General features: G+C 37.9%; 1 protein-coding gene across 9 annotated transcripts in view; it reads left to right on the forward strand.

The window, feature by feature from the left end:
• The window catches only part of ehbp1 (EH domain binding protein 1), a 211641-nt gene that overhangs the window by 138188 nt on the left and 46621 nt on the right, over positions 1–26832 (forward strand). For 6 of the 9 annotated variants that reach the window (XM_055018950.1, XM_055018953.1, XM_055018954.1 and 3 more), the window contains 5 exons: positions 4954–5104; positions 8950–9189; positions 12887–13041; positions 19472–19610; positions 20342–20442. In XM_055018950.1, the coding sequence (XP_054874925.1) occupies positions 4954–5104; positions 8950–9189; positions 12887–13041; positions 19472–19610; positions 20342–20442 (786 nt within the window). The remainder of the gene's footprint in view (positions 1–4953; positions 5105–8949; positions 9190–12886; positions 13042–19471; positions 19611–20341; positions 20443–26832) is intronic. The other 3 variants (XM_055018956.1, XM_055018957.1, XM_055018958.1) reach the window with 2 other exon arrangements.

A 26832-nucleotide genomic window follows, 5' to 3' on the forward strand; every position in this document is an offset into this window, starting at 1 on the left:
CAGATTTGGATGAAATTTTCAGGGAAAGTCAGAAATGACTCAAGGACCAAGTGATTAGATTCTGGCAGTGATGCGGCTTATAGTCTGGATTCACGGATTGGTTAAAGATTTCTGTATCATTGCCAGATAGCGGCACGGTGTCACTGTAACCATGACAAGTGAACACTACATGATCAGATGATTGTGATCCTGCTACAAATCCACCACTGAAGACTTATCAGGACTTATCCATCAGAAATGATCCATGGACTGAGCAGCCTTGGAGGAATACTGCTCTCTGAGTGCTTTTCTTGTGTACTGTGTACTATATAGTGTATTGTAACATTGATACTATAAACTGTATTGTAGTATTGATACTATAAACTGTATTGTAGTATTGATACTATAAACTGTATTGTAGTATTGATACTATAAATTGTATTGTAGTATTGATACTACACTGGATCGCAGAATGTTGAAGATTCTTGGTGTTTCCCGTGTTAAGGATTTCTGTTTTTTAGAGTTCTGGTGTCTTCCTCTCTTTGTCTCTTGGTTTTAAATCCCCATCCTGGACATTAGTGTATTCCTGGTTCCTGGAGGTTCTTTCTGGTCCGTGCACTGACTGTCTGCTTCATCAGTTAAGTGCTTGTCAATTGACATCATCAAGGTTTTCCCCATTTGCTCTGTGAGTGTGTGTGTACGTGCACGGTGGCGGGTCGCTATCAGCAGGATCAGATTGGATGGACCTGAAAATGGCATTTCTGCCGTTGCTGTGATGGTGACCGTTCAATACTGCACCTGTCTAGTGGCAGGACGATGAGTGTGTGTCTCTATATAACTCCATAGACATGTTCCTCCCTCCATAGAGATGTGGACATTCTAACTGATAACTAAACATTTTAGCTTGTATTTTTGCCATCACATGAAGATTTCCTTTTTGTGCCGTGTATAAGGTTAAGGTTACTGTATTATCTATCAACAGTCTGCATTCTTAACCCTCTGAACCCCAAAATATGCTGGCAAATTTAAAAGACATGGATTTCAGATGTTTCTTTAACTAACCATGTGTGGCATGCAGCTCCAGCAGGAAAATGAACCAAATCTAAGCTTCAAATTGTGGTATTTCATCAAAGCCACTTTATTCTACATGGCTCACTGAAAAAATAGGCAAAAATCTGTTTTCTGCAATAACGAAATAATGTAAAACCAAGTAGCCAGTCACCTGCAATCACATGACAAAACTTCAGGGACTATTTGACTGAACTGCAGGTTCAGAAAAAAATTAAACACAGTGGAGCTATTAAATAAAGACAGCATGACTCAGAAATGGTTAAAAAAAAAAAAAAAGAAAATACTAGCTGAAAATAAACGATTGTGTTCCTCAGTGCTAATGAAAAGCAAAAAATGAATCAGCTGTGACCAAAAATCAAACAACAAAAGCTGAAGACTATTTAAATAAGCTGCAGGCTTTTTAAATGGAGCAGATTAGCAGTGATGGAGGAAACTACAACAGACTTTAACTACAGAATAAAGCAGCAAGGCTCTAAAACGGTAGACTGAGGTATCAGATACAGTCCACACGGTGAAACATCCTTCGAGAGCTGATGTACAGAGTACAGGGAAAAATCCAGAGTTTGGAGAAGTTGAATAAATTAAAGTATTAAAATGTCTTTAAGAGGCAGAACCACCTTTATTTATTTATTATTTAGCGCCTGTGGACACAAAAAGGTGATTCATATTGATTTCAATTGACTGTTTCAATCTGTGCACCAAATAGTCAAATTACACTCATGTTTTATCTTCTTTGTGATTTATGGAATTATAACTTTATTAAACCGCACTAAAGACACTTTGGAGTTCCCTCTGCTTCTAGTGATGGTGCTGCTTCCATAGAGGAGCAGGACTTTATACTGCAGTTTAAAGAGGAAACATGTGACAGGAGCAAAAAAAAGAAAAACTTGTGTGTGGCCACTAAAAATAAATAGAGATTTTTTGCTGATAACCGAAATGTTGATATTGTCCAACTCTCAGTTTCTGATTCCGATATCAACCAATACCGATATATGTGGGCTATTTAGCTAATTTCAGGGAACATCTCGTATCTCCTGTGGTGGAATTAACACATCAGGTCTCATTTTATTGTGATGCCCCATTGGATGCATTCTCAGATGCAGCAAGGCTTTCAGATGGAAACATCATCTGTAAAATAAGAAAACTACTTCAAGTTTTGGAAAAAATGACATATTTATTTATTTTTAATTGTCTCAAACATCAGTTCACTCTCTCCCTCCCTCTCTGAGTCTGTTACAGTGGGGCAACTATACTGTTCCACTTTGAAAACTATCAGTGAAATCCAGACATTATTTTATCGGTTTTCATGATTGGCAAAGAAACGATAATAATATTGACCGATATTACATTTTTATGCCAATATCGGGCCGATAATATCAGTGGCCCGATAATATCAGACATGCTTAACAGTAAGCATTCCTTCCTTTGGCCTTCATGACGTTTATCCTCTATTAGAGTCTCTAAAAGTATTTTATTTATGACCTTTATCCTCTATTAGAGTCTCTAAAAGCGTTTTATTCATGACGTTTATCCTCTATTATTCTCTAAAAGTGTTTTATTTATGACGTTTATTCTCTATTAGAGTCTCTAAAAGCGTTTTATTCATGACGTTTATCTACTATTAGAGTCTCTAAAAGCGTTTTATTCATGACGTTTATCCTCTATTATTCTCTAAAAGTGTTTTATTTATGACGTTTATCCTCTATTAGAGTCTCTAAAAGCGTTTTATTTATGACGTTTATCCTCTATTAGTCTCTAAAAGTATTTTATTTATGACGTTTAATCTCTATTAGAGTCTCTAAAAGTGTTTTATTCATGACATTTATCCTCTATTATTCTCTAAAAGTGTTTTATTTATGATGTTTATTCTCTATTAGAGTCTCTAAAAGCGTTTTATTCATGACTTTTATTCTCTATTAGAGTCTCTAAAAGCATTTTATTCATGACGTTTATCCACTATTATTCTCTAAAAGCATTTTATTCATGACGTTTATTCTCTATTAGAGTCTCTAAAAGCATTTTATTCATGACGTTTATTCTCTATTAGAGTCTCTAAAAGCGTTTTATTCATGACATTTATCCTCTATTATTCTCTAAAAGTGTTTTATTTATGACGTTTTATTTATGACGTTTTATTTATGACGTTTTATTTATGACGTTTATTCTCTATTAGAGTCTCTAAAAGCGTTTTATTTATGACCTTTATCCTCTATTATTCTCTAAAAGTGTTTTATTTATGACGTTTATTCTCTATTAGAGTCTCTAAAAGCGTTTTATTCATGACGTTTATCCTCTATTATTCTCTAAAAGTGTTTTATTTATGACGTTTATTCTCTATTAGAGTCTCTAAAAGCGTTTTATTCATGACGTTTATCTACTATTAGAGTCTCTAAAAGCGTTTTATTCATGACGTTTATCCTCTATTATTCTCTAAAAGTGTTTTATTTATGACGTTTATTCTCTATTAGAGTCTCTAAAAGCATTTTATTCATGACATTTATCCTCTATTAGAGTCTCTAAAAGCGTTTTATTCATGACGTTTATTCTCTATTAGAGTCTCTAAAAGCGTTTTATTCATGACGTTTATTCTCTATTAGAGTCTCTAAAAGCGTTTTATTCATGACGTTTATCTACTATTAGAGTCTCTAAAAGCGTTTTATTCATGACGTTTATTCTCTATTAGAGTCTCTAAAAGTGTTTTATTTATGACGTTTATTCTCTATTAGAGTCTAAAAGCGTTTTATTCATGACGTTTATCCTCTATTATTCTCTAAAAGTGTTTTATTTATGACGTGTATTCTCTATTAGAGTCTCTAAAAGCATTTTATTCATGACATTTATTCTCTATTAGAGTCTCTAAAAGCGTTTTATTCATGACGTTTATCTACTATTAGAGTCTCTAAAAGTGTTTTATTCATGACGTTTATCTACTATTAGAGTCTCTAAAAGCGTTTTATTCATGACGTTTATCTACTATTAGAGTCTCTAAAAGCATTTTATTCATGACGTTTATCTACTATTAGAGTCTCTAAAAGCGTTTTATTCATGACGTTTATCCTCTATTATTCTCTAAAAGTGTTTTATTTATGACGTTTATTCTCTATTAGAGTCTCTAAAAGCGTTTTATTCATGACGTTTATCCTCTATTATTCTCTAAAAGTGTTTTATTCATGACGTTTATTCTCTATTAGAGTCTCTAAAAGCGTTTTATTCATGACGTTTATCTACTATTAGAGTCTCTAAAAGCGTTTTATTCATGACGTTTATTCTCTATTAGAGTCTCTAAAAGTGTTTTATTTATGACGTTTATTCTCTATTAGAGTCTAAAAGCGTTTTATTCATGACATTTATCCTCTATTATTCTCTAAAAGTGTTTTATTTATGACGTGTATTCTCTATTAGAGTCTCTAAAAGCATTTTATTCATGACATTTATTCTCTATTAGAGTCTCTAAAAGCGTTTTATTCATGACGTTTATCTACTATCAGAGTCTCTAAAAGTGTTTTATTCATGACGTTTATCTACTATTAGAGTCTCTAAAAGCGTTTTATTCATGACGTTTATCTACTATTAGAGTCTCTAAAAGCATTTTATTCATGACGTTTATCTACTATTAGAGTCTCTAAAAGCGTTTTATTCATGACGTTTATCCTCTATTATTCTCTAAAAGTGTTTTATTTATGACGTTTATTCTCTATTAGAGTCTCTAAAAGCGTTTTATTCATGACGTTTATCCTCTATTATTCTCTAAAAGTGTTTTATTTATGACGTTTATTCTCTATTAGAGTCTCTAAAAGCATTTTATTCATGACATTTATTCTCTATTAGAGTCTCTAAAAGCGTTTTATTCATGACGTTTATCCTCTATTAGAGTCTCTAAAAGCGTTTTATTGTCATGTCCAGGAGCGGGATGCAGAGCGGCGGAGGCAGCTCAGAGAACGAGCTCGGCAGCTGATCGCTGAGGCTCGATCCGGAGTCAAGATGTCCGACATGAGTCTTCTGGACGCATCGAGCTCCGAGAGAGGAAAAGACAGCAAGGCTGGTGATGCTGGAGGTCAGCAAACACCTCATATACACCAACATGTAGTGTTTACAGACAGCATTTCCATTTCTCCTCTGTTTATTCACAGTGACGTGCTTTCAGAGGCCCTACAATTAACACACACTTCCGACTGCTCATTAACTGGAACACAAAGGAAAAGTCACAGTAGCATGCTTTTGACATTCTCTCACTTCCTTCATCCACATGCTAAGACTCCCACATTTCCATTATGCTCTCTAAAGGGGTTCTGCCTAATCCTCAGAGAAAAACAAAATGTCATTTGACAACAGCCGCGGGTCTAAAAGCAGCGCCTCATATTCAGAAAGCTGCAGCTCCTCCTGCTCTCCTGCGCCCAGTAATTGTTAATCAACACAACACATTGTGCGCCCAAATTATGCTGAAATACCAAACGCTTCTAATAGTGGCTTGCAGAGGTAGCAGATGCTGCCCATGCACATTTCCCACTGCTTTCCATTTCCTGGAAACAGGGGTTATTATGATGATGACCATTATTAGGCCTGTCTGGTCATTTGTTCAGATTCCTCCACATTATCAGGAGAGCTACATGCTAATGGAAAAGTGGAATAAAACGAGTCGTTTGAAGGAGAAGAAAAGAAGAAAGCTTCTGATATAAAGAGGGAATAAAGAAAGGATGGTTGGTTTAATGTGGGTTCAATAGATGGATAAGAAAACAAAAAATCTATTATAAAATGGTGAAAATCTGCCAGCAAGATGCCAAAAAATATGTTTAAATTAATGAAATACTGTAATGTTCAAAAACTCTACAAGTTAGGGAAGATAGCAGCAATTATCTGTAAAATAATTGTATTTTTAGCTCATTTAAATACAGTAAAACTTCATGGTTACACAAAGAGCAAGTTAGTATTTGTAAAAATACAGAATTTTTATGATTTTTTGGTGCTTTTTATGTGATTTTATTGGATATTTATCTGTTATTTATCAAAACATGGAAAAGAATAATTTGCCATTTTTCTCTATGTATGTAATGTTTATTTGAAATAACAGCAAATATTTGTAAAAGAACAATATTTTTGACTTAAATACAGTAAATGTGTAATTTATACTGTCTAATATGTAATAATGAATTATGATTTGTAAAATCGTAGATTTTTGGTGTGAATATTATTTATGTGTCTGTGTTTCAGGGGTAATATGTGAATCAATACTTTTTCCTGTGATTTTATAAGATATTATCTGTACTTTAACAAAAGACTAAAACCTGTAAAATGAGAAAGATGTTATTTTTTAAATTACAGTTAAAAACTTTTTACAGGATACCAGTCACTGAGACATGGGCTTCATTAATCACATCATATTTAAAATATAAAAGAAATATAAAATCCTGAGATGACATCCAGTTTAACAACACCTAAATATAGTTTACTGTGATGTAAAAAAGAGAAAAGCTGAAATTCTCACAATAAAGAAGCTTGAAATGGATCATTTTTGACATTTTGGAGTGAAGTGATCATTATTTTTCCATTGATCTTTGACTTTTTCTTGTAAAATCTGGAAATCTGAGTAGATGCTTCCCTCAGATGATGAATAAATCCAACTCATGAAATGACCAGTAACTCTCTCTGCTACTGGTTTATGAACTGTGAGATATTCATCTTTTCTCTGTTTCATATGTTATCTCGATATATTTTGGGGTGTTGATGAGACGAGGCCCTGGTATCCTTTATGTCACCGCTGGCTTTTAAAATGTTTTCTGACTTTAATGGAACACAGAAATGTAAAACCTAAAACCACTAAACAGGAAGAGTTCAGCAGAAAGACAGCGAGGCAGAGGGAGGAACACTCGATTTATTTGCTCTTTCAGCTTTTCTGAATTGGACTAATTGTTGATCTCATTAAAAATGGAGTTGGAGGGAAGAAGGGAAGCAGGAGGAGGAGGAGAGGGAACGCTGTGGGCTGCGATACACAAGGCCTGCCGAGCAGAACGGCTAATCCCAGCCTCTCCCTCTCTCTCCTCAGCACCATTCAGTCGTCTAAATGCAGCTGCCCCCTCCAACGGCTGCCGCAAACAAACTTTCCAAACTCCATCACCATGGCCTCCATTAATTAGGCCTCGGCCACGCAGGCATGGTGCTGCTAGCACGCTCCGCATCGCAGCTAGCAAATTAGAAAAAAAACTGAACAGAGCAGGAAATGCTGTTATTTTCCTCCCTCTCCGTCTGTCTTTGTTCTTGTTCTCTGTCCTCCATAAACACCAGAGCAGGAATACTGTTTAGTTTAATCCTGTGGGTTATCCGGAGAGCTAGAGCAGGTCTGCGTCTGCTTTCCTTTTCTGGTTGCTAATGTGGAGACGCTGTTGTTTCTGTCGGCCCCTCAGGAGACTTAATGGAAGACGTGCTTTCGTGTTTTCAGCTTTTTGTTTGGCCTGCTCTTTAATCTGCAGCTAGAAAGGAGGCAACAGATCTGTGAATGAGGGAAATTAAACAGAGGTCTCATTTTCACTCTGCAAGTCACATATTTCTGTGCTCGTGCACGTGGACACACACAAAGTCCTTCCTGTCTCTGATTTACTGCCTGTTCAGACCGGTAACTGGTACTAAAAGTGTAATGATTAATGGATTTTATTAATAATCAGTAAATCAGTTTGGTCATTTTTTAAGTCCTGCGCATGGTTTAACTTTCAAAAATACGTCTCTTACTTCAACATTTCATGAGGCGTACAGTAGATTATTCTTATTTTCTGTGTGTTAATTAAAACTGTTAGTTTAGTTCAGTATTCTGTATTTTATGCCTCCCTAAGATATAAAGGATAAACGTCTCACTAATGCATGTATTTCTGCACATTAGACGGTGCAGAGCATGATTTAAACCTCCTGATGTGTTCATTCCTTTCCTATGCACCTTCTGATGAAACAGATTTGTGAGGAGTACCTTTTTCTAAAGGACAAAAGTAGAAAACCCAGTTCCTCTGTGACAATAAAGTGTATATCTTTAGGTTATGGACAAAATAAGACATTTTAGGACATCACTGATGGACATTTCTTAATAATTTCTTGCATTTTTAGACCAAACAAGTAGTTTATTAATCAAGAAAATAAGGAACAGATTCACTGACGATGAAAACCAACATTAACTGTTTAATACTACATTCATTAGTTTCATTTTCTCAGTTTATTCTGTAGATTTATTTATTTCACAGGACATTCAACAGCCTACACAGAAAAGTTCCAGAGTCTACTAATGTCAGAGTGAACATGGATGGGTTCTGGTGGTGTTGGAGAGGAGATGTGGAGCTGCTGGGTTTGAGACGTGTTCAGGTGGATTAGAAGGTTCAGAAAGGGATTGTTGAATATAAATGTCTTTATTGTCATTGAACAGGTGCTACAGAATGTGACAGTTATCATTTTACTGTAGAATGAGCATAAAAAACACTAAAAGTATTTAGTATAAGAGAAGGTATTTACTGAGAATATAACAATAAGAGTGCTGAATGTATATTTCCAGGATTAAAATGAGATGTAGAGAATACTGTTAGAAGGGAGGCAGACCAGAGTATTCAGGTTTATGTTCTGTACATGGATCATATTAGATCAGACTTCTACAGATCATGAATTCTGACCACAGATAATATAAGTTAACCAACTGGTTCTCTCTGCTCTCTGCTTTGTTTTACATTTTGGCTTTTGTATGTCTAACACCTTTTATTTACCCCTCAATCCACTTTCTCCTCTCCTTACATCCTCACCTCCTTCCTTTCTGTCTTTCGTCTCCTTACTTTCATTCTTCTTCCTCTCTTCTATTTCTGTCGTTCTTCTTCTCCTTACTTCCATTCTTCTTCCTTTTCTTCTGTTTCCTTCTTTCCGACTCCACCTCCACAGGTGTTCTGGGCAGAGTCAGAAGCCGTCCTGAGGTCGATGGTGTTGATGGTGGAAGGGGTGAGGATGAGGAGGAAGGGAGGGTTGAGGAAGAGCAGTTCCACTTTGATGATGATGATGATGATGATGATGATGATGCTCCATCTGCTCTGGTTACTAACCCCCTGGAGGCTCTTCCAACCATCTCCAGCTCCCAGGGACCCGTGGAGCTTACTAACCCTGGCTCTGAGCTAACCTCTCTGGGTAAAACCACGGCTGCTGCTGCTGCATGATCCACTGTCTGCTCTGCTTTCTCTGATTAACCCATTTACCTGCTTGGATCTTCCTTCTCATGCTCCCTACATGATCCCCAAACACCTGGTTCCACATCTGACCAAACACCTGACAGCTAATCTGTAAGCAGAGATCTTCATCAGGACCACAAGATGTTCCTTCCTGAACACAAATTCTAGGATTTGACAGTTAGTGATGAGATAAACCAGAACTAAAGGAGTCGTGGAGGTTTGTCCAAACAACAGCAGATTACTGATGTTTGTAGAAGGTTTAACCCTTGTGTCTGACTTTATCTTCTCCACCCAGTCAGAACACATTATCAGTCCAACCAGTAGAGCAGTAGAGTTTACTCTGGACCAGTCCTGTAGTCTGAACCGCCCTCGTCAGAGTTGAAGGACCTGGCAGAGTTTCACCTTCTGACTTATTCCAGAACCCACTAAAGCCTTTTCAGACCTGGGATATGTTCTGATTCATTAATCTGTTAGAGTGGCAGCATTCTGTCATTCTTTTACATTAATGTTCCTCATATTAGGAAGACAGGGAAAGCTATAGTATGCACTTGATATTTACAGCACAACAACAACAACAATAATAATAATAGTAATAATACAAATACTACATTAAAAACTGATTTAACTGCAGCTTTGAGCTCTGAGTGGAAGCTCATATGGATCCTGCTGCTGTTTATTAATGCAGGTATTTAATAAACTCAGAGAAAAAACTCCTACAACACCTGGAAGCAGCAAACTAACCTGTGATTCAGTGCAGCTCACCTGTCTGAGGTGAAGAGAAGTCCATAGAGTGACTTGCTGTCTGATCCCAGTTGATCGTGTCTTTGTGCTGGAGATCATTTATAATAATAACTAATTTATGAAGTTACTGCTGTTGTTTCACATGGATTAATTCTCATAGCTAGCTCTCTGTGGAGATCCTGCTGCTGTTTATTACTGCAGGTGTTTAATAAACTTAGAGAAAAAGCTCCTAAAACACCTGGAAGCAGCAAACTAACCTGTGATTCAGTGGACAGCTCACCTGAATCACAGCTAACCTGAGGTGAACTAAAAACCCTCTGAGTTGCTGTTAGATCCTGATTCATCCTTTCTCCATTTATTTATTTATGTATTTGTCTGCATGCTGGGATCATTTATAAGCTGTTGTTCCACATCTGTAATCTCATGGAACTCTCTAACATTGATCCTGCTGCTGTTTAATAAACTCAGAGGAAAAACTCCTAAAACTACTGGAAGCAGCAAACTGAACTTAACGTCTACATTCATTATCACTGAGTCTCATTAATCTGACCTGTTAGTTTCTGTCTTTATAACAGTAATGTTTTATTTTTATGGACGTTACAGTTTGTAAGAGATGTTAGATTGTTGAGCAGAATGAGTGCAGAAACTGTTCTATGATTTTGGCATTCTTTTGTGTTTTTGTTTAAATATTGGAACTAAAATATGAAAACAAAAAGTTTTCCCCAAACTTTACACAACTTAAAGTTCTGTTTGTTGCTTCTCCATTAGTGCAGTGGACCCATTACAGGTTTTATGGAAAAGAGATTCAGCTGCTATCAGATGAACTAAAAGGAATCTGAAACTGTTTTTTCCATGCTTCTGTCTTCATTCGCTTACATAAATGCATGCTTTCAGTCTTTCACTGCATTTTACTGAATTAACCTTTATATATTCCCTCCTCTTACTGGGAGAACTAACTCGCTGTAAACATTAGTCTGGCGCTGTCATGCTCTTCGTATGGACGCCTGGTTTTTCCTGTTCTCTTCCCTGAGAAACTTCTTGCAGGACTAATTAACAAACTCACAAAAGTGTTCCCCAGACAAAATAAAAATAATATCTTCAGTAGAGCATTTGGCCAAATCTTCAGAGGTAAACTAATTGCTTTGTTTAGTTTAGTTTCTTTACTTTCCTCTTTCATTTGCTGTCGATGTGAGATAGGTGAGAGTAGCAGAAACAAACATGAAAACAGACGAATGCTGCGTCTGCTTTGAAGCTCTCTATCTCTGCAGCGTTTCATTCTCAGCCCTTTGCTGCTTTGGTGCCTCCAATTTTCATGTAGTCCTGAAAGAAATCGATGGAGGCGATTGTAGAAGTAGCAGAAATCGCTTCATCCTGTTGTTGTTTTCCTCTGTGTGTGTGTGTGTGTGTATTCTGTTGTTGTTTTCCTCTATGTGTATTGTTTTGTTTTCTGTCGTTCTCCTGCAGCTGTGTTTTGTTTTGCATCGCTTATTTGTATGATTTAGGTTTTGTGTAGCCCTGTGTGTTTGTGACGAAGTTCAAGAGTGTGTGTTTGTGTTTGGCATCTGTATACATGCATCATGGTGTGTGTGTCTGTGTGCGTGTACGTGTGTGTGTGTGTGTGTGTGTGTGTGTGTGTGTGTGTGTGTGTGTGTGTGTGTGTGTGTGTGTGTGTGTGTGTGTGTGTGTGTGTGAGTGACACGGGGGAGGCGCACATGAAACGGTTGCCCTCCTCTTCTTTCATCTCCTTCAGTGCAGCGGTCCGGCCTGGCAGGGAGCAGTGGTTAGCATTCCCTGGAAAATAAAGCTGTACACAGCGACTGGCAGCTCAGGAAGGAGAGGAGGAAGAATAGAACAGATTTAGGATGGGAGGAGGTAAAAGAAGGGAACAAGTCACATTTATTTTAATTCCACCTCGTGTCTAAGTTGTAAAAAGACGTTTATTAGCAGCATTTTGGTTGGAGATCGCCACCAGGAAACTGGTTTAGTACAAAAATAGAAGCCGTCTTCAATAAGGAGTGAAAACTATCCAACTAGCTACAGAGTACAGGGAGGCATGAAGTACTAAATGTAGACCCAAATCACAGTTTTCAGTAACATACAGAAATATATCACATAAATGTAATTGCATACATGGTTTATGAATGGACCACATTCCTGAAAAAATACCTAGATTATGAGTGATGGATGGATGGATGGATGGATGGATGGATGGATGGATGGATGAATGGATAGACAGATAGATAGATAATTTATTCATCCACTTGAGCAAATTTAAAGTATCTAGAATCTCACACATTCTACATTTAAGAAAAATAAGTAATCTAATGTTCAAAATAGCATCCAAACTATTGTGGTACAAGAATTATGCACAGGGGGAAACAAGCCTTTAATGTGTGTAAATACACTGATATGAATACCAGACTGTTGGGTTAATGTTTAGTTAAAACAAAAGAGAAAATAAAGGAAGAAGAGTGTTTTAACTAGTGAATTACAATGTATTTTATGAGTGTTAAAGGTTCTAAGAGAAGAAGAACAGGATGATATTTCAGTGATGGAGATGTCAGTAGGGATGGAGGAAACATGAGAAACTGTTCAGAGAGGTGAAGAAACTCTTAGAAATGAGACTGTGGTAACCATGGTGATGGTATACAGAACATGAGCAGCTCTCTGCAGTACAAACAGGACTGAAGACTGGCTGGTCTGTCCAGATCTCCATCTCTGTCACATCATCTATACTGTATATATGTATTTATATACAGTATAGATGTTGTGTGTCTCTTCATGTGCTTCTTATCAGCGGTTTGTGCGTCTGAATGCTGACTACGTCGTCGTTTTTAACCCTCTCGGAGTGCTGCGTGTGGAGATGCTTTCTGTCGCTGTTTACACTCATCTTCTCCCTCCTTCTCTGTGTGCAGGTCCAAACAGTAAGCATATGGATCTGAAGCTGAAGAAGCTGGTGGTGGTCAGCCCAAGAGGAGTCACCTCCCCTTCATCCCCATCCTCCACCTCCTCCTCTTCCTCACCCTCCGCCTCCTCCACCTCCCCACTCAGCCCTGCAGAAGGCCTGGAGGTACTCCCACTGCTCCTCTGCTTTCATCTGTCTCCTCCTCTTTACTCCATCAAAGCTTCGGTCCAATCAATTAGGTCTGACTGACCCTCTGTAGCATCAGGCAGGTCTTCATGGAAGTTCATCCTCTGCTGTCCTTATGACTGTCTAAAGCCACGGCACACACACACACACACACACACTCCCAGTGGTAGCACAGTGCTCTACATACATGTAGCATGTAGCGGTGCGTCTATTGACCGTGACCTTTTCAGGCGGCAGTGAGGATGGGTGGATGTTACGGCTGCTTGTGTCTGAATCTTCTGATGTGAATATTGAGTCAACAACGCAGCCGGCCGGTCTGAACATCCGTTTAATTGATTTAGAATGTCAAGTGAAATCAGGTGAGTATGTGTGTGCTTCTGGCCACACGGGGAGTCTTTGATCATCCATTCACATAAACACCCTCTGGGTTCAAAGCCTGGAGTTCAGTCTTTCATGGCCAGAGGAGAGTCTTTTTGACCCACACAGGAGAAGAACCAGCATCTGGTTCACACCTAATAATAACAATGATAACTTTATTAGTGTAGCACCTTTCAGAAGAAAACTGAGTAAGGTGTTTGTTCAGACATGAAGCCGACAGAAAGAGAATCAGAGACTTTATTTAACCTGCTTTGGAAATTATTGAAATGAAGACTCAAATGGAGGCTTCTGAAGGAAACTACCTCTTCTCCCAACATCTTAAACCTCTATTCTTCTCCATCAGATTATTTCTCTTCAGGTTAAACTGTGTCTTCACATCCTCACAGGAGTCTTTTTAGAATCCTGTAATCCTGTGTTTTATTTTACATCACATGTCAGTGATGTGATATATTATAAAGCTGCACAAACTTAAATTATACTTAACAGAAACCTGTTCTAACTATGAAATTTAAATTAGTGCTACTACAGCTAAAGTGTGCAAGTTCATACATATTTATGTGCACAAACAACAGTGAGTTTCTGTGTTTTGTCCTCTAGAAGGATAAATTGTCCCGGAGCATCGGGCCTCCCAAAGTCCTTCAGGCGGCTGGATGGAGCTGCAGCATCACATTCTCCCCCTCATTAGTGATTGTGTGTATGCGCAGCCTCGGTAGCGCATGATAAGGGCATGCAATGCGCAGCAAACTGCAACATTAGTCACACAGCCCCCTGCATGCACATTCACACTGGCACGCACCAAAAGCACTGAATCACTGCCGCTTGCTGCAGCGATGATCGCAGCGATAGGAGACAGAAAGGAGAAAGGAAGTAAGACCCCAGTATGTGCTGGTCCCAGTATCTGCTGGTCTCAGAGCATAGAGAGGCCACTGGGGCAGGTGCTCTGGATGATGGAGAGATTATAGAGTTAATTCAGGAGAATCAAACTCATCTTAGTCCAGATTCCACATTCAGTCCAGTTTGATCTCCAGTGACCAGTAAAACCAGTAAAACCACAGCATAATAACCTATAATGTTTCCTTTGTTTTAGTGCAAAGATTCATTTTGAAAATGTTCACATTTAAGAAACTATATTTTTACAAAGCATCATAAACAACCTGAAATTTCTGAAGAAAAATAAGTTCAGTTTCATCAACATTCAGCCTCAGTTTATCATTTCCACATTACAACTTCCAGATCACAGTGTCGACAAAGGAACACAACATTTAGTAACACACATTTTACTGTATGATCAAAACGACAAAAGTCAGACCAGAAAAGAGAAAAAAACAACAAAAACAAGACAAAATATTAAAAAAAACAAAAACTTGACACAAAGCGACAAAAAAATGGACAAACGAGACAAAAGACAACAAATAAAGCAAAACACAAAATGACAAAAATAAGACAAAAACAGAAGCAAGATAAAAAGGAAACACAAAACAACAAAAACATGAGACAAACAACAAAAGTCAGACAAAAAACAACAAAAACCAGGCAAAATATTACAAAAAAGAGACACAAAATGGCAAAAGAACAATCTAGTATTTTACTTTCTGATCAGTCTAGAAATTATTTTAAAATTATAGTTTTACTAATTTACAATCTGTCGTTAATGTCCGGATTGGACCCACTGGAGGGCCAGTTTTGGCTCGCGGGCTGCATGTTGGACACCCCTGGGTTAGTTTTTAAGGAGATGTTTGATCTGTTGGTTGAAGTGTGGCTGGTGTAACATCTGGTTTTAGTCCCGGTCACTAAAATGAACCATCCAGTGTAATAATTTGTCCGGCAGCCTCAGAGCCTAATCAGGGATTTACTCTGTTCTAAATAAACCTCCCAGCAGATACTGCAGTCCCAGCACTTTTTATCAGTCACTACAGTAAAATAAACATCTAGAAAGTCCTCCTCATGAAAATATGACAAGGATAGGAGCCTTAATCCAATAAATCCACTGACCAATTATCAGTGATGGTTTCAGTTTCCTTTAAACCAACATGTTAAATATTCATTAACCCTCCTGTTGTCTTCATTTACGGCACCAAAAAATATTGTTTCCTTGTCTAAAAAAAGTCCAAGCATTCAGCTAAAAGTCGAATTTCACTGGATTTTGGTAGATTTTTATGTGAATGTTCTTAAAGAAAATATCAGAAGTTTTACTGATATATATGGAATCACTTTGGATATTTTTAGGATTTTTTTGGAAGATTTTTACTCATTTTTTGAAAATATTTACAAGAATTTTCTTGCCAAATTTGGGGGATTTTTTAAAAGAAAAACTTTTAAGGGAAACTTTTAAGGAATTATTGGAATTTTGTTCTTGAAGGTTTTTGCAAATTTTCAGAAATTTGGGTAATTTTTTTGCTGAATTTTTGGATTTTTTTTCAGACAAGGAAGCAATATTTTTTGGTGCCCGTAAATGAGGACAACAGGAGGGTTAAACACGGACCATGTTGATTTGAAATGTTCTTATATCAAAGTCCTTTCATGCTCCATTTTAGGTATTTTCACTGGATAAGAGAGGAGACCTGCAATCTAGAAATGATGCTGAAGAAACATACAGTTATTTAGCCAGTTTCATTAAGTTAGTCCAACTTTATTTAGTTTTAGGTCAAATAATGTTAATATCTGAGTAAATTACACAATATCAGGTCAAGTCGACACAACTCAGAAAGAATAATGTTAAATTAATACAAGTTGTGAGGACAGGTGTTTTCATGTCAGCGTTCTGTTTTTGTTTTTGCCTCCATCAGTAATTTAAATATTTAAATAAACTCTCTGTCCATCTGGATTACACACACACACACACACACACACACACACACACAGCCTTAAAATGTCTAATTGGGCTGTTTGTGTGTGGCCTTCATAAACGAATTTGCCTGTACTGACGTGAGGTTTTAAGTGGCTGGAAGCTGACAGACTAATAGATGAAACAAAGTGGGACCAGGCTAATTGCTGACGTTGTTTTTGAAAGTCAATAATATGAAGCTAAACTAACAACTCTCCGTCTACGTCTCGTCTCTATTAGCCTCCTCTCTGCCCCCTGCTTCCCTATCTGCCTCCGTCTCAAGCGCTGGAACATGTTTGCCCTAATTGTCGACTTTATTACACGTTTCGTCGTCTTATTAGCGTTGCCACAACGTCAGTCTCAGCCTGAGTCGGTTTCTTTTCCACTCGGCTTGGCGTGTTTGGAGGCTCGGTAATAAAGCATTTCTGCATGCCGTTTCTGATAGTGGGAGAATCGAGCGTGTAGCTTTTTAACACATGTTCACTTTGAAAGCAATAGCGTTTTCTTGCATTTTGCATAATCTGAATATATTTTCTGGCTCGAGGTTTTGTTGAAAGTCAAGTTAATTGCTTCCTTTTTGTCTCTCTCGAGTGAGGGGGAAAATGAGTGTGTGTGTGTGCATGCGTGCGTGCGTGCGTGCGTGTGTGCGTGTGTGTGTGTGTGTGTTTCATGCAAACAAACTAATGAGAATGAAGCTAACATGGACTGTCCCAGGTTTCTGTCCTGACCTGTCAGTAGGTGTTTGTTTACATGAGGACTGATTCAGTTTTTGTGTTTTTTGTTGACATTAACCTCAGAGCTGCTGTGAAATAAATCCAAAACTGTCTAATAAACGCTGAAGAGCAGATCTAAGTGGCCGTTAGAGTCAAACAGCGTTAATAGATGAGATGTGAAGAGGCTAATTGCTGGTGTTGTTTTTTTTAAAGTTGCTCCATTTGTCTGAGCAGCTTCTGGTTGTTTTAGACTCTTTAAAGAGCTGTTGGTGGATTTAAAGTGTCTCTCAGTTCATCAGTTTCTGTTATTCATCTCTAAACATCATCAGCTGTCGGAGGAAACCTTAAATTTAATAGCTGGACGTGTATTTGTCTCCTTACAATATAGTTAGATTTGATTCTTACATGATTAAACTGAAGTAATTTCTGGTTTTCTGATTGAGCATGAAAGGATTTTGAGTCTAAACCATCCACAAAGATTTAGTTTGTCACTGAACAGCACATTTTTGTCACTTTTTCCTGAAGGACATAAAAACTGATTCGACACTATAAATAAATGGATCAACAAATACTAGTAGCTAGGGATGTCTGATATTGTCTTTTATGTCGATAACCAATATGCCGATATTGTCCAACGCTCAATTTCCAATTCCAATATCAACCGATACCGATATGTGGGCTATTGAACTAATTCTAGGTAACATCTCATATCTCCTGTGGTGGAATTAACACATCATGCCTCATTTTATTGTGATGCCCCACTGGATGCATTCTCAGATGCAGCAAGGCTTTCAGATGGAAACATCGTCTGTAAAATAAGAAAACTACTTCAACTGAACTTGTAAAATAAATGCCATATTTATGCCATTTTAATTGTGTCAAACAACAGTTCACACCCTCCCTCTATGAGTCGGTAAATGTCGGTGAAATCCAGGCATTATTTTATTTTAGTTTTCATGATAGACAAAAAACCGCTAACGATATTGACCAATATTACATTTTTATGAGAATATCCTCCTGAGAATCGAGGAAAAAAAAACATCTTTCAAAATTTTACTTTTTTGTTTTTTCCTGGCTTTTTGGACCTAAAACAGCAACTCACAGCTGAGAATTATAAAAAATATTTTAGATTTTACAGGACAACAAAATGAATTTACCATAAAAAAAAAATAAATAAATAACAGCGACACTTCGAAATCTAAATAGGCTGACAGGAAAACCTGCCGATCCATTTTCTAATCAAACTTTATGAAGCTAAACTAAATAACAATAGTGTAAAATTAAAGAAGTTGAATGAAACGTGGTTATAAACAACTGTTTATTTATTACATTAATTACTTCACATAGAAAATAAATTAAATTGTTCTCATGTCTATTAGGGCTGACATAAAGTGGAGATTATTTCTCCTGACCAAAGTTTAACTGAACTCTGAGCCCAATTTGTAATTCCTGATGTGTTCAAAAACAAGAAAGTATATGATTAGCATCAGTAAAACAACGGCATTTTAGCAATTTTTGACTGTACTTGGCAGGTGAGTTTTGCTGAAGTCTCCATTTTGTCTCAGCATAAAAACAAAGTTCCCCTTATCCCACCCAGTCATGAGATATCATTTATAAAAGCCAGGATGTCCTCTACTGAGCACATCAGGATTTAGTACAGTAGCTCAAATGAATCAAAAGATAGAGAACAAAAGCAAATGTCCAGTACAGAGGACATAAATGAATGGGCTGGGTCTCAGGAGGATATCGGGCTCATATTATCGACATCCCTGCTATGAAGTTTGCTTCAGTCTTTTTGAGTTTTGACAACTTCTACTGAAATTCTCTGAACTCCATTTAGTTTGGGGAATTAACCTTCCCTCAGCAACTACAGGTCTATTTAATTACCTCTAACTTAACCCTCGTGTCGTCCTGCAGGTCAGATTGACACGGTTTAAAGTTTGAAAATGTGGGAAAAAATTATAATTTCACAGTGAAACTTCTGATGTCCACATTTTCAACATTTTGGGGAAATCTTTGAACATTTTTTGCTGAAAAAAAGAAATGTTAAAAATGTTTCTTAAGAACATTCACAAAAAGTCAACCAAAATCCAGCGAATTTCGCTGGATTTTGGTTGATTTTTATGTGAATGTTCTTCAAGAAAATATTAGAAGTTTTACAGATATATATGGAATCATTTTAGATATTTTTAGGATTTTTTTGGAAGATTTTTACTCATTTTTTGAAAATATTTACAAGAATTTTCTTGCCAAATTTGGGGGACTTTTTTTTAAAAATAAAACTTTGAAGGGAAACTTTTATGGAATTATTGGAATTTTCTTCCTGAAGATTTTGCAAATTTTCATAAATTTTGGGAATTTTTTTGCTGATTTTTGGGATTTTTTTCAGACAAGGAAACAATATTTTTTGGTGCCTTCAAATGAGGGCCACAGGAGGGTTAATATCAGTAGGACAGTAGTATTCTCCAAGCTGAATGTAGTTTTTCTCTGACAGAATAACGCTGAGGAGCTGCGAGCAGAGCGACTCCGTAGAGCCACAGAGAGGCTGAGGAGTCCTGTCGTCTTCAACAAGGACTCAGCCGTCAGGAAAACTCAGCTCAAGTCCTTCAGTCAGTACGTGGAGACCAGACCAGGTAGAGGGACAATAACAGCACAGCACACACACACACACACACACACACACACACACACACACACACACACACACACTAGGGAGGTGACCTGTATCCATCAGATCCACTCAGAGCATTCAGCTGTAGAGGATGTGACATTTTAAAGGAGCATTCTGTAAAAAACGACACAAATTCACTTGTTCTCTGTTTAAAGTCTGAAACCATCTTTATTTCTGCTCACATTCAGCTCAACACATCGTCATAAACGCTGGAAATTACAGCTTTTAATACATTTTTCAAACCAAATTTGGAAACCAGACATGAGAATTAAATCTATGAAATGAAAAGAACTTATTACACGAGGAAATAAGAAAAGTTTTATCAAAAAAAGTGCATCTATTCCTCAGCTCTGTCAAATAAATGAATAGTTTAGAGGATAAACGATCCTAAGAAGAGCCTGGAGGTTTCAGAACAGGAGGAACAGCAGCAGAAACAAAACAGTGGAACGAACCTGGTGCAGCAAAACAACGATAAAAACCTGCTAATAAATAGAGTTACACACATAAATAAAGTGATTCATGCTGGGAGTTTGTTGTTCCTTTCATGGTGGTCTAATTTATTTAAATGAAGCTGTCAAACATTCTGCTGAATAGTTTACCTTTAGTATGGACAAAAAATGTATCACTGGTACAAATCACTATCATATTACCATCCAGGCCAAGTATATATGCCTCTATTCTTTTTACCTGCAGAGGTGAAAAGACAGAAGTCCATCCCTGAGGACCTGAAGAAGGCTGAGGAGGACAGAGCTTCACCAACAGAGATCGACCTTCGCAGACCGTTTGAAGAGGAGGTTTGTATATTTTCCAGAGCATATCTTAGAGTTTATCCTGCCTGCCACACCAACAGGAACATTTAAACTCTATATGGCGTAAAATAAATGTCCCGGTGTACAGAACTAGTCGGCGGTTCTTATTTAACTCCGTCTGCAGCCTCTGATCAGACAGAAAACAGCCTAAAGTTCAGGAACTTCACTGCTCCTAGTCAGCCTTTTTCTTTTCATTTTCACCAGGTTTCTGTTTCACCTCTCTTTTCTTATTGTCTCACCACAAAAACATCTGTTTTAACTCATAAATTGCTAATGAATCCAACTGTAAAATCTTTTTACAAATGAGCAGAAAGCATCAGTATGCTGACCTCCTTCTGTACAGATCTGATGGATATCAGTACAAGAGACTGAACACCAGTTACAACCACTTACTGCCTTCAATGAAGCTTCTCCCTTCAGTTTTAACAGTAAACAGAGATGCTGAGTATCAGGATGGAAACTTATCACTACTTTGATAATAATTGATTATTTAAGCAAATACGTTTGAAGCCCTTTTAAAGAGGACGTTTGTCCATTTTTTCAGTGACTGCTTTAAAATTTGTCTATCATATGCAGAGACAAAATAAAAGACAGAGGAAGTTAAAACTCTTGGTTCTGATGGGTAGAACTAGTCACCTGTTCTTTTATTTACCTGGTGTGCAGCATTAGATCTGACATAAAACAAGACATAAAGTAAGACGTCTTAACTGTTCATACTTGGCTTTTTTATTTCTTGTTACTCAGCTTCTGTCTTTTCATTCTGAACTCTTCTCTCTTTTCCTGTGATGCTTTAATTTGTCTCTTTCCTTTCACCTCGTCCACCTCTGAGCCTCTCTCTCCACTCTTTCACATCTAAGTATGGATCTGACGTTCTTCCATTTTAGTAATACCAGAGGTAAACAACAGCTGCCTTTCAGAGATGCTAGGTATCAGGATTGAAACTTACCACTACTTTGATAATCAATTATTTAAGCAAATACATTTGAAGCCCTTTTAAAGAGAAAGTTTGTCCATTTTTCAGTAAAGGCTTCAAAGTTTATCTTCTTAATATTATTTAGACAAGAATAAAAAGATAGAGGAAGTTAAAACTCTTGTTTCTGCTGGGTAGATCTAGTCACCTGTTCTTGTATTTACCTGGTGCACAGCGTTAGATCTGATATAAAACATAAAGTAAGACGTCTTAACTGTTCATACCTGGCTTTTTTATTTCTCGTTACTCAGCTTCTGTCTTTTCATTCTGAACTCTTCTCTCTTTTCTTGCGATGCTTTAATTTGTCGCATTCCTTTCACCTCTGAGCTTCTCTCTCCACTCTCACATCTAACTATGGATCTGACATTCTTCCATTTTAATAATGACAGAGGCAGACATCAGAGATGAGTCTTTGCACTGAAATCGTGTTCCTGTGTGTCCTTCAAGTGTCTCCAAACGCTGTGTTCTCAGCACAAAGAGTGCGTTTGTGAGGATGCTGAGTGTGTGTTTGAGCGCCACCGGAGACCACGGGGTGAATCTTCTACCCTCCACCCCGGTCCCATCCACTCCCAGCGCCGGGGCCCCAGGGTTAATGGGTGTTCAACCTTTCCATTATCCCGATCAGCCAAGAATTACCTGCTGAATGATGTTTGCATTAATATAATATATATGGTAATTTCCCTCCTCTTAATTACGGCTGGGCCGAGCGCGGCAAGGGGAGTGGGCTGATCATGTGTAAAATTGATTTACCAAGGAAAAATATGGTGATAGAGCGAGAGGAGGGAGGGGAGGCTGCTGGTAATCACACACACACACACACACACACACACACACACACACACGCACACACACACACACACACACACACACACACTGGCACAAATCACACGTGCACAGAGCTGCACACATGCACATGCTGGAAAGAGTACAGGAAGAAGTGCTGGCCTGGGTGGAATGAAAAAACAAACTTTCTGTGCTGCTCACTAGGTCTCCTTCCATTAAGGAAAAGGAGGTGCATCAGCAGTAAATGGAGATATTCCTCCGGATGCATCTCAGGACAGAATTAGAATAAACATCTGCCTCACTCAGGAGGAGTTCCTCTGAAGAATAGCAAACAGCCGGGATACAGAGGTGGACAGAGGTCAGGATGGAGGGATTCAGTTCCTCTGGTTGTAGAGGGATGGCTGGTGTGTGTGTGGAGGGTTGTGTTAGTGTGTAGAGTGTGTGTAGTGTGTGTGTTGGTTTAGCTGAAGGTAGGGTTCAGTTAAAGAGACTATGGCAGCTCTATTCAATTAGCGGCCCGAAAGCAACCCTCAAGTGGCCCTAAAGCAACTGCCGAGTGATTGGGACTTGGTTCTAGGGTGACCAAGTGTCCCGCTTTGTGCAGAACTGCACAGCATTTTCATCCCTTTTTCCACGTCCCACCCATTGAGACGCTGTCCCGCATTTTGATTGGCAGCTAAAATTTTCAAAAGTTAAAACTCTAAAGGACAGATGCTGGAGTTTTGTTTTTTGTCTGGCTTTTTTCTATGTTAGTCAAACAGCGCAGACGCGCGATCACGACCAGATTAACCTGTCAGTGTCTTGCTGCCGCACCTTGTTGTCAGTTGCCGTAAATTGTGCCAGTCGCGACCGGTCGCGACACACCGCAAAGCAGACACAAACACTGAACTATGGATTTTGGCGGAGATAATGGAAAGTACAGCAAAGAAGAGGAGATGCAGCTTCAACAAAGACTGGGAAACTACATATCACTGGGTGAAGCCGGTGCAAGGTGATTCTCAGAGAGTTTTCTGTCAAGTTTGCCAGAGTTCGTTTTCCGTTTCACACGGTGGGGAATACGACGTGAAGCGACACAGTACATGCGAGACCCCCTCTCAGCTTTGGTAAGGTGTCCCACATTGTCCCACACAAATATGGTCTTTGTCCCACAATTGGTTTATTGAGATCTGGTCACCCTACTTGGGTCCGAGAAAAACAGAAAAACATCTTTCAGTAACACTGACAAGTTCTTACAAAAATCCCAACATTATTGCGAACATTGAATGCAACACTTACCGTAACTGAGCAACTAACCCACAATGCATTGTGTTGAGGAGACGCGTTTGAAAAGTTAACATTAGCAGTTCTATACAGGCGAAAATAGCAGAATGTCTTTTTCTATCCTGAAACGACAAATCGGCGAGGAAAACCGTCAGTTTAATCCTGTGTGGACTGACAAGTATTTATTTATTTACCACCAAGTCCGAACGTCAAACCAATGCGTTTACTCTGCAACGAGTGCTTTGCAGCACTGAAAGATTATCATGTCCGAAGACACCACATTGGAAAAACATGCCGCGTTTCGGACAAACTTTCCTGAGGGATGTCATGAGAGAGCGGCTATAATTCAGAGTTTGACTGCATCTTACAACCGGAGCTGTACTACAATGAAGCGGACCTGCACAGCTCAGGAAAGGACCACGAAAAAGAGGCTGTTCACAGACTCAGAAACTGTGAAGGACTGCATGTTGGCTGTCGTGGATGAAGTTTTAACGGACGATAAAGTTAAGACGAGTGTGACATCTGCTATCAAACAGGTCTGACACGTCAAACATTCTCACCACAGATGTCTTCGAGACATGGTAAGTGCAACAAAGCAGCGTGCTGTAGCAGACACTAAAGGTAGTTTTATGTATTTATGTGACTATTTTATGTTTACTTATTTTAAGTTTAATATTTAAGAAAGACATTTTGTTTTGACAGTTATTTCACTTAGTTGCACTTTATTACGCACTTTGATGTCAGCTTTATTTCGTTTCAAAGGGATAGTAACTATCACTGTGCCCACTGTTTATTTTTTTTTTTTGATTATATGCACTGAAGATGTGACTGTCTCAGATGAGACCAAAACAAACGATGGTGTTTCTAATCTGCACTTAGTTTTTATGTTCATATGCACCTTAACCTGTGCTTATATTTACCTATCAAAATGTGTTGAAGTTGTGTGTTTGAAATGTAAAATTTAAAGAAGCAGTATTTCAGCACAGGTTTAGTTTAAGTACTGCTCTTCTATTGTGTTTATGTCCTTTTGGATGTGGCAATACGTTAATAAACATCCAGTGTGTTTGCTATCTTATCTGTTTGTGTTTATTTTAAATGGTTAACTTTGCTCACTGTCTGCTAAAAACGTCCGGCCCAGCTCATGTTCTTAGTCTAAAAATCCGGCCAGAGTCAATTTTTAATTGAATAGCCCTGGACTATGGAGACATTTAACCTGCAGGTTCATATAGAGACACTCCAGAATCATCTATTTTAACAGATATTTTGTATCTATGAATGAATGAATCTGCCTGTAGAATAATTGATAACTCTGTTTTTCTTCACCTTGAGTTCAGGATTTCTCTCCTGTATCTGAATGAGCCTGGATAATATCTGACAGTTTGACTGGTAATTAAAGAACCTTTGTTTGTAGATGAAGAAAGGAAGAACGATGCAGACTGTTCATGTCTGTTCACCTGTAAGATCATTTTACAAAGAAGCAAAGTTCCAGATTAACTTTAAAGTTGCTGCCAGCAGAAAGCAGCAGCGTGTTGACATCAGTCCTGTTGGCTTACATCTTTACAGAAACAGACTTCTTCCTGACAGGTTTGGTTACTGGTTAAAGAATTAAAGATCAAACACAAGTTGCATCAACTTGCACCATTTTTCCAGTTCAGTGAAACCTGTTTCTCTAATTCTGACTCCACGGGGATGTTGGGTATCAGGGCTACAGATAATTAGTCTGATAGATAATTTATTGAATAATGAAATTACAGATTATGAGTTGCAGAATTACGCAGTGATTCCTACTGAGCTTCTTACTCAGCCTTTAAGTTTAACTTGAGGTTGTTTTCGTTTGTGGTAGCTAACAATGTGTTTATATGAATTACTGCTGATGCCCAGCTTTATTATTATTCCACTGAAAACTTGTTGAACTCATTCAGCATGCTGCTCCTAAATGGCAGCCAACTGTTATATCTGTTTCCAGCCAAGCTGTATCTGTAGTTTAAAAACCCTTTTTTCGTTTGTATGCTTTAGTTTAGCAGCTCATCAGGCTTCCGATACTGTAGTGGAGACCCGGGTTATAGTTTAGGTTCATCTGGTCTTCCTTCAGTTCTTCTGCTTTGAGATCAGTGATCTCTGTCTGTTTGTCACCAGACTGCAGAGGTGGTCCATACGTTTATATGATCATATTGAGTGACTCCTGTACCTCCAGTAAACCTTAATGCCAGCATGTCAGAGCTCCAAGTCAGACAAACAAATCAACAGTTAAATTCATCTGCAGCTACTCTGGTCTGATTCTTCTCGACTGCTTCGGTTATTATTGGACCTGAACTAGAACACATTAGAGATGGTTGCTTTAAATAATGATTGTTAGCAGCAGAAAGGAGAAAGGTCAGCCAGTGATTATAGTTACTGATTCTGAACTGACTTTTGGAGGCTGAAACTCCGTATGAATATTACTGATTATTCAGTGATTAATCCACCGGGATAATGGATTAAAGCCTCTGATTCTGGTACAGTAGAGAGGATTCTTACCTTTGGCATGTGAGGTTTAAGATCATGAGATATTATCTCTTCATGTCAGTCAATATTTCAGATTTTTTACTAATTCCTGTTTCTTTATCCATTATTGCAGTAGAAATCTACAAGGGGTTAAAGTGAACAGACCACATGTACTTCAGACAGCAGATATCTGAACAACAACAGTTTAAACCTGAAGTTCCCACCTAAACATGCAGAGTTCCATCTCTGTCATAAAAGAAAAATGCTTTCAGATGTAGTTTTTAAGCAGTGATTCTGTTCTATGTAGTTTTTGATTGATGTTGTTTCTGATTCCTACATTAGGTAGATTTAACAGAAGAAAAAACAAGTCATATGTTGAACATGAAATTTCCTGTAGCTATGAGAGTTGTTCAGATATCTGGTGTGTCTCAGGTACATGTGGTCTGTTCACTTTAACTCCATGTAGGTAAAAATTACAAAAAGTAGAAAATAAAAAGAACACAGCAGCCATATCTGAAATATTTACCTCCATAAACAGATATATGATATATAGTGATCTCAGACATGCAGAGTTAAAGGTAAGAATCATATTTACTGTGCTGATCCTGGTTCAGGAGCATTAATCAGTTCCTCACAGAGTCACAGTTACTGATTTATGTCTGATTGCTCCATGATTCTCCTAAGATAGCTTTTTAAAAAAACTAAACATTTTGTTATTTTCTAGCCCTAACCCAGTCGTTGATTAACCAACTATACAGGATTATGCTGAAAATCTGAATTCCTGTGTTTGGTGTGAGTAAAGATTGAGTTGAATGTGTCTTTATTTGCAGTATTTTATGTAATAACTGAAGCTATAAAATGGTTTTAAAGATGCAGGA

This window comes from Amphiprion ocellaris, chromosome 16 (assembly GCF_022539595.1).
Source record: "Amphiprion ocellaris isolate individual 3 ecotype Okinawa chromosome 16, ASM2253959v1, whole genome shotgun sequence".
Classification (NCBI taxonomy): Eukaryota; Metazoa; Chordata; class Actinopteri; family Pomacentridae; genus Amphiprion; species Amphiprion ocellaris.